Genomic DNA, 14,728 nt, shown 5'->3' on the forward strand with positions numbered 1-14,728 from the left:
CCCTTGCCTAATCCACTGAGTTTTCTGAACCACACCTATAGCCTTTGAAGGCAACTACTAAAGGCTGGATGCTTTAGAGGGAAAATAAAATCTGTGTTTGGAATATTTTCTTGGAAGAGAACTGTAGTAGTATTCTCTAACAATCTCTAACATTAATTTAACACATTTTATAATTTTTCTTTTTTGCCAATGATATCTCTTCATTCTGGTTATATGAGACCCATGGGCCAAAGAGCAGTGATGCCAAAACTCAAATATTAATCAGAAAACACAACTATGACCGTATCCTGCAAATAATCTCTTTTACCTGCGTGCTAATTATAGGCAGTATAATCAGAATAAATGTCATCTAAGAATACTGTTTTCCAGGTTTATTCTGCAGAAACTTCTTAAGTGGAGGAACTTGGGTTCTCTTCTGAATTATTTCCTTCCCAACCACACTGACCTCACCCTAATCCACCAAAGATCTTTTTTTTTTTTTGAGACAGAGTCTTGCTCTGTCACCCAGGCAGGAGTGCAGTGGCGCGATCTCAGCTCACTGCAACCTCCACCTCCTGGATTAAAGCGATTCTCCTGCCTCAGCCTCCTGAGGAGCTGGGACTACAAGTGCCCACCACCACGCCTGCTAATTTTTGTATTTTTAGTAGAGACGAGGTTTCACCACATTGGCCTGGTTGGTCTCAAACTCCTGACATTGTGATACGCCTGCCTCGGCCTCCCAAAGTGCTGGGACTACAGGCAAGAGCCACCATGCCCGGCTAGATCTTTTATTTATATACGAACTGCCTGCATCTAGGTTGCGCTCAATACCAGTCTGCTAAGTAAATAAAAGAAATAGTTGAAGGGTCCACAGCTGACTTACTCTGTAAACACAAGCTTTATTTGCTCAATCTTCTTGACATACCCACTTGTCAACAGCAACACTGACTACTCCACAAATTTGGCTACTCTATCTTCCGTTGATTAATTTCCTTTGATTAAAACGCTTATCATAATTTGCCTGTGGAATCTAAGTCTAAAGGTCGTAGAGTTCAATCTATTATACTTCCAGTAGCTCGTTAAGCTCCACACACACCTTAGTAGTCTTTCAAGGGGGGCTTGAGAAATAAGATGCATTCCCACTGCTGGTTATTTTATAAGCTAGCTTAGTGTCTTCCCAGAAAACAACGTTATAAACATTAGTTAAGGAATGAGAAATTTACCATGCAATTTTGCATGTCTTCACTGATTCCCCTTCACAACCCTGCAAGGATGATGGCAATGTCCACACTGACATTTAGGCTGAGGAAAGCAGTGACTCTCACTGATCAGCGTTTGCACAACAAAGATGCAAACCAGACCCATTTAACTTGGTACAGTACATGATTATCATTTCAATATCATTTACAAGCTTACAGAATGCTTGTGCATACAGTATTTTGTTATATTCTTATAATAATCCTGAGATGCTAGGTATATCTGTTCCTACTTTACACATGAGGAAACAGGTTTATGAAACACGGGAGGCAGCACAGGACAGCGCAAAGGATAACAGCAACAGAGCAGCTGTGAGAGTCAGAGGGACCTGGGTTCAAATCCCAACTGCATTTGTTGCTAGCTATGTGACTCTGGGCATGAAAATCTCTGGGCCTCTGTTTCCTGCTTGCCATATATATAATAATTCTCACCTTACTATGTTGTTTTAAGGCTTAAATATATACAATTAAAGTATATAAAACACTGCCCAAGCACGCAGTTTACAGTAACCGCTGACTACAGAGATCACACAAGGAATAAGAAATGCAAATTTCTCCAGCTCAGTCCTCCAATTCCCAGTTTTTAACCATTCTGTCTACTAGCTGAAATATATTAAAATAGGGGCTCAGTTAACATATGTAGCTTAAATTCTATGTATGCATCCTCTTCTGCATCCATCTCTTCCTAACCCTTCTACCTTTCTTTTGGTCTGATGTGACTGTGTTTTAGGTTCGAAGCTAGGTTTTTAACCCAGAAATGGTCACTCAGAGTCAAGTCCCAGTTTCACATTTCTCTTACAATTCCTGTAGACGGCAAAGCCGTGCCTCTCACTCAGCATGGAAGACTTGGAGTCTTCTTCCCATTAACAGACACACCAATGGCTCAGGGCACAGCGCTTCTTGGTCTCTACATGCACCTTGTCACAACCTTCACTCAGCAGAAGCACTGAAGACCCGTGCTCTCCATATGCATCCTAGGCTTCCCCTATCTTAAGCACAGGATCAGAGTCCTGGGCTCTAAAAGGGGACAGGCACTGCACTGTCACAGGAACGGGGAACTGCAGGACCTCAGACGGAGCCTGTACTCTAGGTGCCAGCAACTCCAGAGAGAGAGAAGGGAGAGAACGGGGAGGTAAGAGTGACAGGGGACAGGGTAAGGAGGCTGAGTAGATACAATGAGCCAGGCTGGATTTATTTTGCTCAGGGAAACAGAAAGAAGTTCTGGTAACAGAATCAGGGCAGAGGTTACCTCCTTGGAGGGGGTGGCTCTAGTCACTCACAACTTGGGAAAGCACCTTAATTATTTCCTTAACACAAACATCAAGGGAAAACTGACTGACTGTATTTGCCAAAAATATTAATTACCTAACTGCACTGATTCAGCCATTATAAATGGAAGAATGTTACTTGTAACTTTTAAATATCCCCTTCTATTACATCAACAAATGAGCAAAACAAAATTTCTCTTCCAAATATATACATTACTATGTTTACCTAAATATTTGGACTTATTTTCCTCTCCCTGATCTAATATAATTTATTAACTTTTTAAAAAATTAAATGTGTCAAAGCCAATATGCAACATTCTAAATAAAGTATTCTGGAACCATTGAAAAGGTAAAACATAGGCCGGGTGGCTCATGCCTGTAATCCCAGCACTTTGGGAGGCCGAGGTGGGCAGATCATGAGGTCAGGAGATGGAGGCCATCCTGGCGAACACGGTGAAACCCCGTCTCTACTAAAAATACAAAAAATTAGCCGGGCGTGGTGGCAGATGCCTGTAGTCCCAGCTACTCGGGAGGCTGAAGCAGGAGAATGGTGTGAACCCGGGATGGAGCTTGCAGTGAGCCGAGATCGCGCCACTGCACTCCAGCCTGGGAGACAGTGAGACTCCGTCGCAAAAAAAAAAAAAAAGGGAAAAGGTAAAACATGACATATATTTGGAGATGAGATTATCAGACAACATGTTCCTCCTCTGTGCTATTTTTGGCTTCCCAAGCTTTCTACATTAGACTCTTATTACTTTGATTAGAAAAAAATACTAAAACAATGTTTTAATATTGTTTTAATTTAAGACTAAATATTTTATAGATTGTTTTTTGCTCTGAAGACTTCATTTTTACACAGGGAAGTTTTAAAGTCAAAGTAAAGAAAAGTAATTTAAAAAGACTTGTTTTTTAAGAAATTCATTGGACAGGATATTTAACTTGAAAAAATAAGGAAAATAGACTGTCACACTATGTAGTTGTTACCCCATAGCTAATGACCCTTCTACTGCTGACAGAATCCTTGGGTAAAACTTAAGTTTCCATTCTGTCTAACGTTTAACAACAAAACACAGTTATGTGCCATCTCCTAACACGACACACACTCCTGTCTCAACATCACACCTGCTCCATCTAGACCTCTGCTATTTCCTGCCTCAAATCCAGATTGTCAGAACTTTCAAAAGTTCCTCTTGTTCCCTGAAGAGTCTCTAAGAACTCCAGTGACCTTTTCCTCTTCTGTAACCTTAGGTCACTCATCATCCATTTCCCTCCACTACATATATGTCCTCAATTTCCACCAGAGCAACTACCTTCCTCACCCAGACCACAAAGCCTGAGAAGTAGGGGCATCCTTCCTAGCTCCCTGCAGCCCATCCATGTGACTGGCAAGGTGACGGACAGACAGATAGTCGCACAAACAGCTGCTAAGTGAGCAAGGACATATCAAACTTACCACTTGATCCACCTTCTGATTATCAGCTGGTGATATCAGCCACTCGATGTCCAGCGGTCCCTGGTCTTCGGGACTAAGCGTAAATTTGCATGGCAGATAGGCAGTTTCCCCTTTGGCTTTTTCAATCATCTGTTCAGGAGTAGTGATACTCAAACTTCTAGTGAAACCTTGAGAAAGAAATGTACATGGGACTAAGCATTTGTTATTACGCTGACAGACCACACAGTGCCCTGCAGCCATTCAGAAGCAGCACATTGATGGCGAGGGATACAGGATGGGGTTTGGGTCCCGAGGAATGGAGTCCAAACTCAGAGACGCCCAGTTTTTAATTTGTGCCTTTGTAAAAGTAGAATGACACAAGTAGTATCATCTTATCTGATACAGTTCCCTTAAAGAACGCTGTGAACTTTCTGACATTATATAAGTTTCTACTGGTAGAAGGCTTTCATATGGAAGCAGATGTTTAAAACTAATTTCTCTAGGCTCTCTGAAAAGTGAGTGATACAGTTTGGATTTGTGACCCCGCCCAAATCTCATGTTGAATTGTAATCCCCATGTTGGAAGAGAGGCCTGGTGGGAGGTGACTGGATCACGGGGACGGAATTCCCCCTTGCTGTTCTCGTGACAGTGAGTTCTCAGGAGACCTGGTGGTTTAAAAGTGTGTAGCACCTCCCCCTTCTCTGCTCTGGCCATGTAAGACGTGCCTGCCTCCCCTTCGCCTTCTGCCATGATTGTAAGTTTCCTGAGGCCTCCCCAGCCATGCTTTCTGTACAGCCTGCAGAGCCAATTAAACCTCTTTTCTTTATAAATCACCCAGTTTTGGGTATTTCTTTATAGCGGTGTGAGAATGGACTAATATGGTCAGTAATGTCATACAAATTTAAGGCTACATTAATTCATGCTCACCACAAACACACTGGGAACTAAGTCACTCTCAGTAGGGTATATGCTAATCAACCATGACACAGTTTCTGCCAAGGCTTCTTTAAATTTTTATTAGATTTCATTCTATAACCTTCTATTGAATGCTTAAAAATATTTCTAAGCAATAAGTTTTGATGAGAATAATTCAAAAAGAAAGGGAACACTGTCAATTTACATATCTTTCAAAAACCTACGGCCAGGCACGCTGGCTCACACCTGTAATTCCAGCACTTTGGGAGGCCAAGGTAGGTGGATCATCTGAAGTCAGGAGTTCGAGACCAGCCTGACCAACATGGGGGAAACCCCATCTCTACTAAAAATACAAAATTGGCTGGGCATGGTGGCATATGCCCGTAATCCCAACTACTTGGGAGGCTGAGGCAGGAGAACTGCTTGAACCTGGGAGGTGGAGGTTGCAGTGAGCCGAGATTGCGACACTGCATTCTAGCCTGGGCAATAAGAGCGAAACTCTGTCTCAAAAAAAAAAATTTACCAAATAGTTGACTCATTATTTTTGAGACATTTCTTACTGTTCATCCCTCTTTATTTGCCTTCTGAAAAAGCCAATAATCACATTTATTGAATTTTATAAAAAGACATCTTAAAATTACATAACTTAATTTCACCAACATGGTGAAACCCCATCTCTACCAAAAATACAAAAATTAGCCTAGCTGGGTGTGGTGGTGTGCACCTGTAATCCCAGCTACGCAGGAGGCTGAGGCAGGAGGATTGCTCGAACTGGGAAGGTGGAGGATGCAGTGAGCCCAGATCACGCCACTGTCCTCCAGCCTGGGTGACAAAGCAAGATTTCGTCTCAAAAAATTAAAAAAATAAATGCAAATTTAATCTGTAAGTGAACAATCACATAAAACTTTTCTTCCTGTTCACACTGTAAAAGTATGCATAGCACTAGCTTGTCACATCTATGGTTTCCTTGTGATTACCCAACATTTTCTTAAGTATAAATTCAAACATCTAAAGTATGCCTAACCGTAAGTTTCTCTACTTCCCACTGAAGAGCAACTATATTTGGACCTATGTCACCTGACTCTGACAACCTTCAGAGCGGGACGATGACCTGGAAGAGGCCCTAAGCACTAAGATACAGTATGGTGCACGGGGCCTGCCTCTCTTTTCCTCTCCCTTTTCCCCTGCTCCCACCAAAAAAAATTAACACATTAGAGCAAAATTAGGAGTAAATCAATCCAAAGTCCCAGTTCTCCACAGTGATTATCTTGTTGTTTTTCAAATAAATTTTGATAGAACAAACCAAAATGAAGTTATGTTATTAGTCACTGCATGATGCTTTCCATTAGTCCTAAAATAAGACTATCAGTTCTAATAAAATTTTAATAAAGTCAAAGCCAATAGATTGAGAACTAAAGAAAATCCTGGTTACATTCAACACCATTTACATGTTGGCACCATTATAAGCTTTCAATCACATGTAAATACACTCCTGAAATAAATTTAAATTGGGATACAAATTATCTGCACCTGCTCCCTTAAACCTGAGGCCGGCCCAGCTTTGACGAACAGGATGTGCCAGGAATGACCTGTGTAGTTCCAAGGTTAGGCCTCAAAAACCCTTGCTGCACCCACTGTGTGAACAAACCACAGAGGGGGCAACGGAGGTGTCTGGCCAACCCTAGAACATTCAGCCCTAGTCCACACCAGCTCTCTGCAGCCCCACTGTTGAGCCCATAATTTTCTATCTTAGCCTAGTCTAACTAGCAACCCACAGGATCATGAATATATGATTTTTGTTTTAAGGCTCTAGAGTTTGGGTTGTTTTGTTATACAGCAAATATTGATCAGACATCATCCAAACCCACTGATCCAGCCCAGAAGTCCAACTACTCTGGCCGCCATTTCATGCCCATGTTTCTATTGAAAATGATATGATTTGGTATTTATGTATATAATCTCAAGTGTTTCTCCTAAATAAATATTTAACCTAAAAACACTCTATTATTTCTAATAAACTCCGTTCCATTCCTATCTCATTCATTAAGGCATTTCTACCTCTCCACCCTACAATTATTTTTCATTCTTTCTCTATGAATGCTGATTGTACTTTACTTTCTACCATCTGTATCACTTACTCGGCACTTAGCATATGTTGCTGCGGAATTTTTTTTTCTCTATAAATTTTACGGTGAAACTGACGTAGGTGGCATCCAGAGTTGTCTCACATCTTCTCTTTTTTATTTTTTTAAGAGATGGAGTCTCACTATGTTACCCAGGCTGGTCTCTAACTCCTGAGGCTCAAGTAATCCTCCTGCCTTGGCCTCCCAAAGTGCTGGGTTACAGGCTTGAGCCACTGTAACTGGCCTGTCACATCTTTCTAGATGTTGAGAAACTTTTCTTCTTCCCATACTACCTTATATTTTTACAACCTTTTAAGATGCATGCCCTGATTTACTATTAAATTATTAGCTCTATTAGGGCTGAAAGAAATTGCAGCTACCTCTATCTCGTGCTGTAGTTCTTTGCACATAGTGGAAAAGAATTAGGCCGGACGCGGTGGCTCACGCCTGTAATCTCAGCCCTTTGGGAGGCCGAGGCAGGCGGATCACGAAGTCAGGAGATCGAGACCATCCTGGCGAACACGGTGAAACTCGGTCTCTACTAAAAATACAAAAAAATTAGCCGGGCGTGGTGGCGGGTGCCTGTAGTCCCAGCTACTAGGGAGGCTGAGGCAGGAGAATGGCGTGAACCCGGGAGGCGGAGCTTGCAGTGAGCCAAGATCGCGCCTCTGCACTCCAGCCTGGGCGACAGAGCAAGACTCCATCTCAAAAAAAAAGAATTAATGAGTGAATTATAAATTTGATCAATTTTAGAAATTTAGTTTGGTTACTAACACTTCATGCATCAAACAATATAAGAGTAATCTAAGTACAATTAAAAATAAAAACGTCATTCCAAAATGAATCAAGAAATAGTTCAAATACGGAGCTAAGAATATATAAGTGAGAATGAAAAATTCCTATCAATAACAATAAAAACTTCCTGGTTATTGTGTTTTTAGAGTTTTCATTGTGTAGAAATCAAATAAAAATGTTAAATAACTTTAATTAGACACCTAAATTTGTAAAAGTTGAAATCCCCCAAATTCATGCTCTCAGTACTTAACACTACACAAAGTGATCAAAATAAAACACAACTTCGTTTTCATATTATCTTTGTTTCCTGTGTGCTACATAAAAATTAATTTTAAGAAATTGCTGGCTGGGCGCGGTGGCTCACGCCTGTAATCCCAACACTTTGGGAGGCCAAGGCGGGTGGATCACGAGGTCAGGAGACCAAGACCATCCTGGCTAACACGGTGAAACGCACCCCATCTCTACTAAAAATACAAAAAAATTAGCTAGGCGTGGTGGTGGGCGGCTGTACTCCCAGCTACTCGGGAGGCTGAGGCAGGAGAGTGGTGTGAACCCAGGAGGTGGAGCTGGCAGCGAGCTGAGATCGCACCACTGCACTCCAGCCTGGGCCACAGAGCGAGACTCTGTCTCAAAAAAAAAAAAAAAAAAACTGCCTTAAAACAGTCATATATGTGTAACAAAATAATCTGAAAAGATATATGTCAAATTGTTAACGGCAATTACTTTTGAGAATTCAGATTTTAAGGAAGACAACTGTCCGTTTCTGCTTTATTCTGAGATTTTTAAAAATGCGTATGCTGTTCACGATATTTTAAAATGATTTTTTAATGACTTTTTTTTTCCCTAAAAAATGGTTAAAGCCTTCAATTCCTGTTCATTGTGTTGCACTAGAAATGAATTAAAATCTTCAGATCATATAAAACAGTTCCTGGGTCTCCTAGCAACACCGAAGGGCCTCTTTTCACAGAGGCATAGTTTTTCAAGTGCTGAAGTATGCAACAGACACAAATTATAGAAGACAAAAGACAGACACTTGGTCTCATGCAGCGGGCCTGGGCATCTTTCCTAGTACTGCCCAATTTTATTTATGCAGCAAGTAAATTAATAATTTAACTTGCAAACTACGTGTAGGTTCAAACACGGTTTAAAAGGTAAATCAAATATCAAATCTTCTTACAATGTTATTCAAATTTATAATCAGGATGTGATAAAATATGGAGCACATTATTCAGGGGCTAAGTATTTGCAGTCTAGTTAATAAGTGCACAGCACTAGATCATATTACATAAATAAACAGACTGAACCACATCCCATATTGGCAGTGACTGAAATAACATTTCCCAGTTTTCTGCTTGCTTTTCTTATCTCCAGTTTCTAAATCACTCGGATCTTTAGAGCTTCTCTTCTGCACAATCTGACTTACATCTGAGCATCAAAGTGACATGAGTTTATCAAAGAGTATTTTTTTAGCCCTTGATGTCACCTCCTACTAAGGCCTTAGAAGATCTGTTTCCACCATAAGATTGGAAGCAAACCGGAGATAATGTACGAAGCTATTCTTCTAGAAGGGAGGTAATGTTATGAACTGATAACATGCGTTGGTTTTTTTCATTTGCTTTTTCAAATTTAAGCTGTTTGTTAACCTACATGGTCTTCAGTGATCTTTTCCTTCTGGCAATCTTAAAATAATAAACATTAGAAAATGCTCCTGAAATGCTATCATTCTTTTTTTAAAAAGAGAAGTAAACATGAGAATTTTTAATAATGTTTTGAGTGAGGAAAGCCTTAGAGAAAAGTATAAGAGAAAAACACAACAGCTATGGAACAAGACAAAAATTTAACTATACTAAAAATCTTGTTAGAAAATCACCATTTGGGAAAAACAGAGTCATAATTGTTTCCGGCAAAATACTGAAAATTGGTACTGAAAGGTATGATGAGAAACAGCATTTGTTACATAATGTCAAAGTATCTTCCCACAAAACACTTTAATTACAGAGGAAAAAGTAGTAACTTTACAGTGAAGAAATCTGGTAGCCATCACCTTAATCAAATGATCAAAGTTACCTTCATGAGAACAAATGGACACTATGTACCTCCTGATTAGAAAAGAACATAGTATTACTTCTGTAGTATTGCATACCAAGTCAAAAATGCATACTCTAGCCATGAAAAGACATGGAGTAGACTTAAACACAAATACATATTACTAAGTGAAAAAAGCCACTCTCAAAAGGCTACACACAGTATGATCACAACCATATGATATTCTGGAAAAGGCAAAACTACAGAGACAGTAAAAAAAATAATAATAATTAATGGATGCAGGGGAAAGAGGGAAGAGGAGAATAGGTGGAACACAGGACTTTTAGGGCAGGGAAATGCTTCTGTGTAATACTGTAATGGGGGCTACATGTCATACATTTGTCCAAAACCATGGAATGTACAGAACCGAGAGTGAACCCTGACGTAAACTATGGACTCTAGGTGATAATGTTATGTCAATACAGTTCATCAATTCTAACAAAGGTCCACTCCGATGGGGTACGTCTTGACAAGCGAGGGAGACTGTGGTATGTGGGGGAAGGGAATATAAGGGAACTCTGTACTTTCTGCATGATTTTGCTATAAATCTAAAACTGCTGTACAAAATAAAGTCTATTTTTAAAAAAGACTAATAGAGCACACACCATATTTACAATTAGATAAATATAAATTAGAATAATGTAACATTTCAAATATAAAATCGATGGTGATCAAAAAAAAATCAATAAAGCCAATGTTGGCAAAAGTGCTGGAAACTGTGGCAACACGGAAAGTAAATCAGTACAACCTACTGTCAACACAGAAGACGTGTGACATGTCAGTGTGCTAACCCACTTTTAGGAACTGCAGCTGAACTCTCATAACTGAACAGCTCATATGTACAAGGATATTATTCACTGATGCACTCTGAAACAGAAAAACATCTGAAAACAACCTAAATGGCCAACAGGCAGGAAAATCAGAGCAAGAGATTCAAGCTCATCTACCTCAGACAAAGAGCCAGGACAAGTAGATCAGGTAGAACCAGCAAAAAGATGCTACTAAAATTTGGCTTCTGGGGAGTAACGCTGACTTCCACTCGTATAAATAGAAGTATGACTAAATATTGTCACCTTCAGGTTTGGTTCCATTCACCCAACAGCAAATACAATCATCGAATCAAAATTAGGTCTTTCAAAAGGAACATAACATTAAACATATAATAATGTATACTAATAAATATATTAATAGAATAAAAATAGTTTTGGGGGACAGTGGTAGAGTAAATCATGTCCCCCCCAAAATTCATGTTAATTCCCTAACCTCCTATGTGACTGTATTAGAGGTAGGGCTTTTAAGGAAGTGATTAAGATTAAATGAGGCCGTAGCGTGGAGCCCAGAACAGATGGAATTGACACCCGTGTAAGAGAAGGAAACACCGGAGCACTCTCTCTGGCACGTGAGGACAGAGGGAGAGGGCAGCTGTCTACCAGCCAGGAAGAGGGCTCTCACCAGAAACCAAACTTGCTGGCACCTTAATCTTGGACTGTCCAGACTCCAGAACTGTGAAAAACCAAGTTTCTATTGTTTCAGGCATCTATGGTATTTTGTATTGGTATTTTGTCTATGGTATTTTGTTATAGCAGCCTGAGCAGACTAATACAGACTGCATACAGAGCAGTGAAGTTTCTCCTCATGGATAGGGTATACTGTTCAACTGAACATGAAGTTAATGAATTCAGCAGAAATTCTCAAGAAGATTTAAACATATCGGGAATTCACAAAATGATGGAAAAATGTACTTTTCAATCCATAGCCAACAAAGACACGAGGGCTTGGATGGTCCTTCCCAGGAGAAAAAAAAAATTATGTACATTAATATTTAGAAGTGCACAGGAATTTACATTTATTGCTTATCTGTAAGTCAAGCATTATGCAAAGGGCTTTAATTATTTCATTTGATCCTTACAAAACCTGTGGAACAGGCATTACAGACAATGACATCAAAGAACTGCTTCTTATGCAAAATCCAAGTAAATGTTGAATAACACCAAGTTACTTAATCCAGACTAATGTGGAAGGAGAAGAGGGAAGTGAAAGATCATAAAGGCACTGAAATAAGAAAAAGGAGGATATGAGACAAGAAAATTCAAAAGCAGCAAGAAGTCTGTTTAGGTAATAGGGATATCCTTGTAGATCCCCTGAGAACCTAAAATACGGAAAGCACAAACCAGTGACAGTTTTAAAGCTGGACTGGAAGACTTCTTAAAACACAAGAAAATATGGGGGTAATTTTATAATTCAACCCAAATACTTGATTTGGGGGCAGGGGGACCAGTGACAGCAAGCTGAGATGATGTTTGATCAAACTCTTTGTTTCCCCAGCACAACGCTAAATTTCTCCTTTGAATTCCTTATCTCAGTGGCGAGACCGACCACCATCCCTTCTGTCAATCAATCCCTGCATAAGATCACAGATGCAAGAAACAGCTGCATCACCAATCATTTGCACAAACCTGGAGATAAAACGAAAGGCAGCAGGGTATCAACGTTCACTCATTCAAAGCATACTATGTCCTGTTAATTCTGCCTCTTTGATACATTCCAAATCCAACCATTTTTACCTATATCCAGGCCACTATTATCTTTCATGTGGCCTGGATGTAGCCTGCTAACTGGCTTCCCTGCATCCACACTTTCTCAATCTAACTCATTCTCCATACTTCACCCAGAATGTTCTCTATATAATTGCTTTTATTTATCTATTTTTTTGAAACAGGGTCTCACTCTGTTGCCCAGGCTGAAGTGCTGTGGCACAATCAAGGCTCACTGTGGCCTCAAACTCCTGGGCTCAAGGGATCCTCCCCTGCCTCAGCCTCCCAAGGAGCTGGGACTACAGGTGTGTGCCACCAAGCCCACTAATTTTATTTTTATTTTCCCAGTGGAGATGCAGTCTCGTTGTGTTGCCCAAATTGGTCTTGAACTCCAGCGCTCAAGCAAGCCTCCCACCTCGGCCTCCCAAAACGCTGGAATTACAGGCATGAGTCACTGCATCCAGCCTATAATTCCTTTTGTAAAAAAGACGTCACTGACATGTCTGACAGTCTCTGGTTACTCCTCATTGATTCAGACACCTTAATTCTCCCTAAAGGCCCTTTATGACTAGAGGCCCTCTAGCTTCTTACCGCTTCCCACTCCCTCAGTATAACACAGCCATCATCATCTCGCCTCACTCAGCAAGAGTACAGTGTAAGATACCTCCTCTTGCCGGACGCGGTAGCTCACACCTGTAATCCCAGCACTGTGGGAGGCCGAGGCAGGCACATCACGAGGTCAGTAGATCAAGACCATCCTGGCTAACATGATGAAATCCCATCTCTACTAAAAATACAAAAATTAGCCAGGCACGATGGTGGCGCCTGTAGTCCCAGCTACTCAGGAGACTGAGGCAGGAGAATCGCTTGAACCTGGGAGGCGGAGGTTGCAGAGAGCCGAGATCGCGCCGCTGCACTCCAGCGTGGTGACAGAGCGAGACTCCCTCTTAAAAAGAAAAGATACCTCCCTCTTCTGCTCCATCCCACCTTTTAGGTTTACTATGGTCTCAGTTCGTCCCCTTCATCCAGAAAGTATGTCCTCCAATTACTCCTTGGCCTAGCACTAACAGTGCTTTCATCACAGGCACTTCTCCCACTTTACTTAAATTGCGCTTTACTCTGTGTACTTCTCTCACCCTCTGCCTCCAGGGACTAGGTCACATTTGACTTTGGTGGCAAAGCTCACACTGTTCTTGATCATCACTGGTTTTCTTTAGCAGAGCAAAATTTCAGGCACTTGGCATTCAACAAACACGTGTTGAATGAAGTTTTTTTTTTTTCTATCACTGAGGAAACAAAAGGAACACTTTGAAACATATTTTCTGTGTTTTTAACCTATCCCAGAAAGAGACTAGATGTAAAGCCTGATCAGTGATGGCATATGCACAGGGATTTTAAAGATCATGACTCACCGTAGAATTCAAGCAGTGACAGAGAGGAGCTATGCATTTTGAGTTGGGCAACTGCATAACTGCATAATCTGTCTTGACACCTAAGCAGTCAACAAAGCACTTTGTTGCAACAATAAAACAGCAATCAGGCAGGTCTGGATGCCTGTAGGTAAGCAGGTGACAATTTTGGGATCTCTGAGGGAAGTGGCAGGCAAAACAATGTTCACAGGCACAAGAACCTTTATATAGGACAAGGAAAATTACACTAAGAATGAATGAGGGTACATTTCAAAACAGTGAAAAAAACTGACAACAAAATTAACCACAACGGTGAAATTGTTTTGGTCTGGGACCAATAATAAAACCAACAAATCAGAGGAGGCACTAAGGGGAAAAAGACAGATCAGTCCATATGTGTGGGACACTGTCGGTGTATGCTTCTTCCTTCTATGTGTAAAAGTCCCTTTTCTCTCTTGCTCCACCTTCTCCCCAGAGAGCACCTCTACCCATTTATCAAAATACATTTTAGGCTGGGCGCGGTGGCTCCCGCCTGTAATCCCAGCACTTTCAGAGGCTGAGACAGGAGGATCATTTGAGGTCAAGAGTTTGAGACCAGCCTGGCTAACATGCTGAAACCCCGTCTCTATTAAAAATACAAAAATTAGCTGGGCGTGGTGGTGGGCGCCTGTAGTCCCAGCTACTTGGGAGGCTGAGGCAGGAGAATTGCTTGAACCAGGGAGGAAGAGGTTGCAGTGAGCTGAGATCACACCATTGCACTTCGGCCTAGGAGACAGAGCGAGACTCTGTCTCAAAAAGAAAAAAAATAATAATACATTTTACTTGGCAGCTCATCTCGGAAGATCCCCTGATCCCCAAAGGCAGTGTTAATTGCTTCCTCCCCTGTTTTATACATTTCCTCTAGGTATTTACATGTCCCTATTCTGAAGCAC

The 14,728-nt window shown here is 40.9% G+C and overlaps 1 protein-coding gene across 3 annotated transcripts in view; it reads right to left on the reverse strand.

The window, feature by feature from the left end:
* CXADR (CXADR Ig-like cell adhesion molecule) overlaps positions 1–14,728 on the reverse strand; it is a 76,979-nt gene that overhangs the window by 41,411 nt on the left and 20,840 nt on the right. For all 3 annotated transcript variants that reach the window (XM_023227495.1, XM_023227494.1, XM_023227496.1), the window contains exon 2: positions 3,957–4,123. In XM_023227495.1, the coding sequence (XP_023083263.1) occupies positions 3,957–4,123 (167 nt within the window). The remainder of the gene's footprint in view (positions 1–3,956; positions 4,124–14,728) is intronic.

This window comes from Piliocolobus tephrosceles, chromosome 19 (genome assembly GCF_002776525.5).
Source record: "Piliocolobus tephrosceles isolate RC106 chromosome 19, ASM277652v3, whole genome shotgun sequence".
Taxonomy (NCBI): Eukaryota; Metazoa; Chordata; class Mammalia; order Primates; family Cercopithecidae; genus Piliocolobus; species Piliocolobus tephrosceles.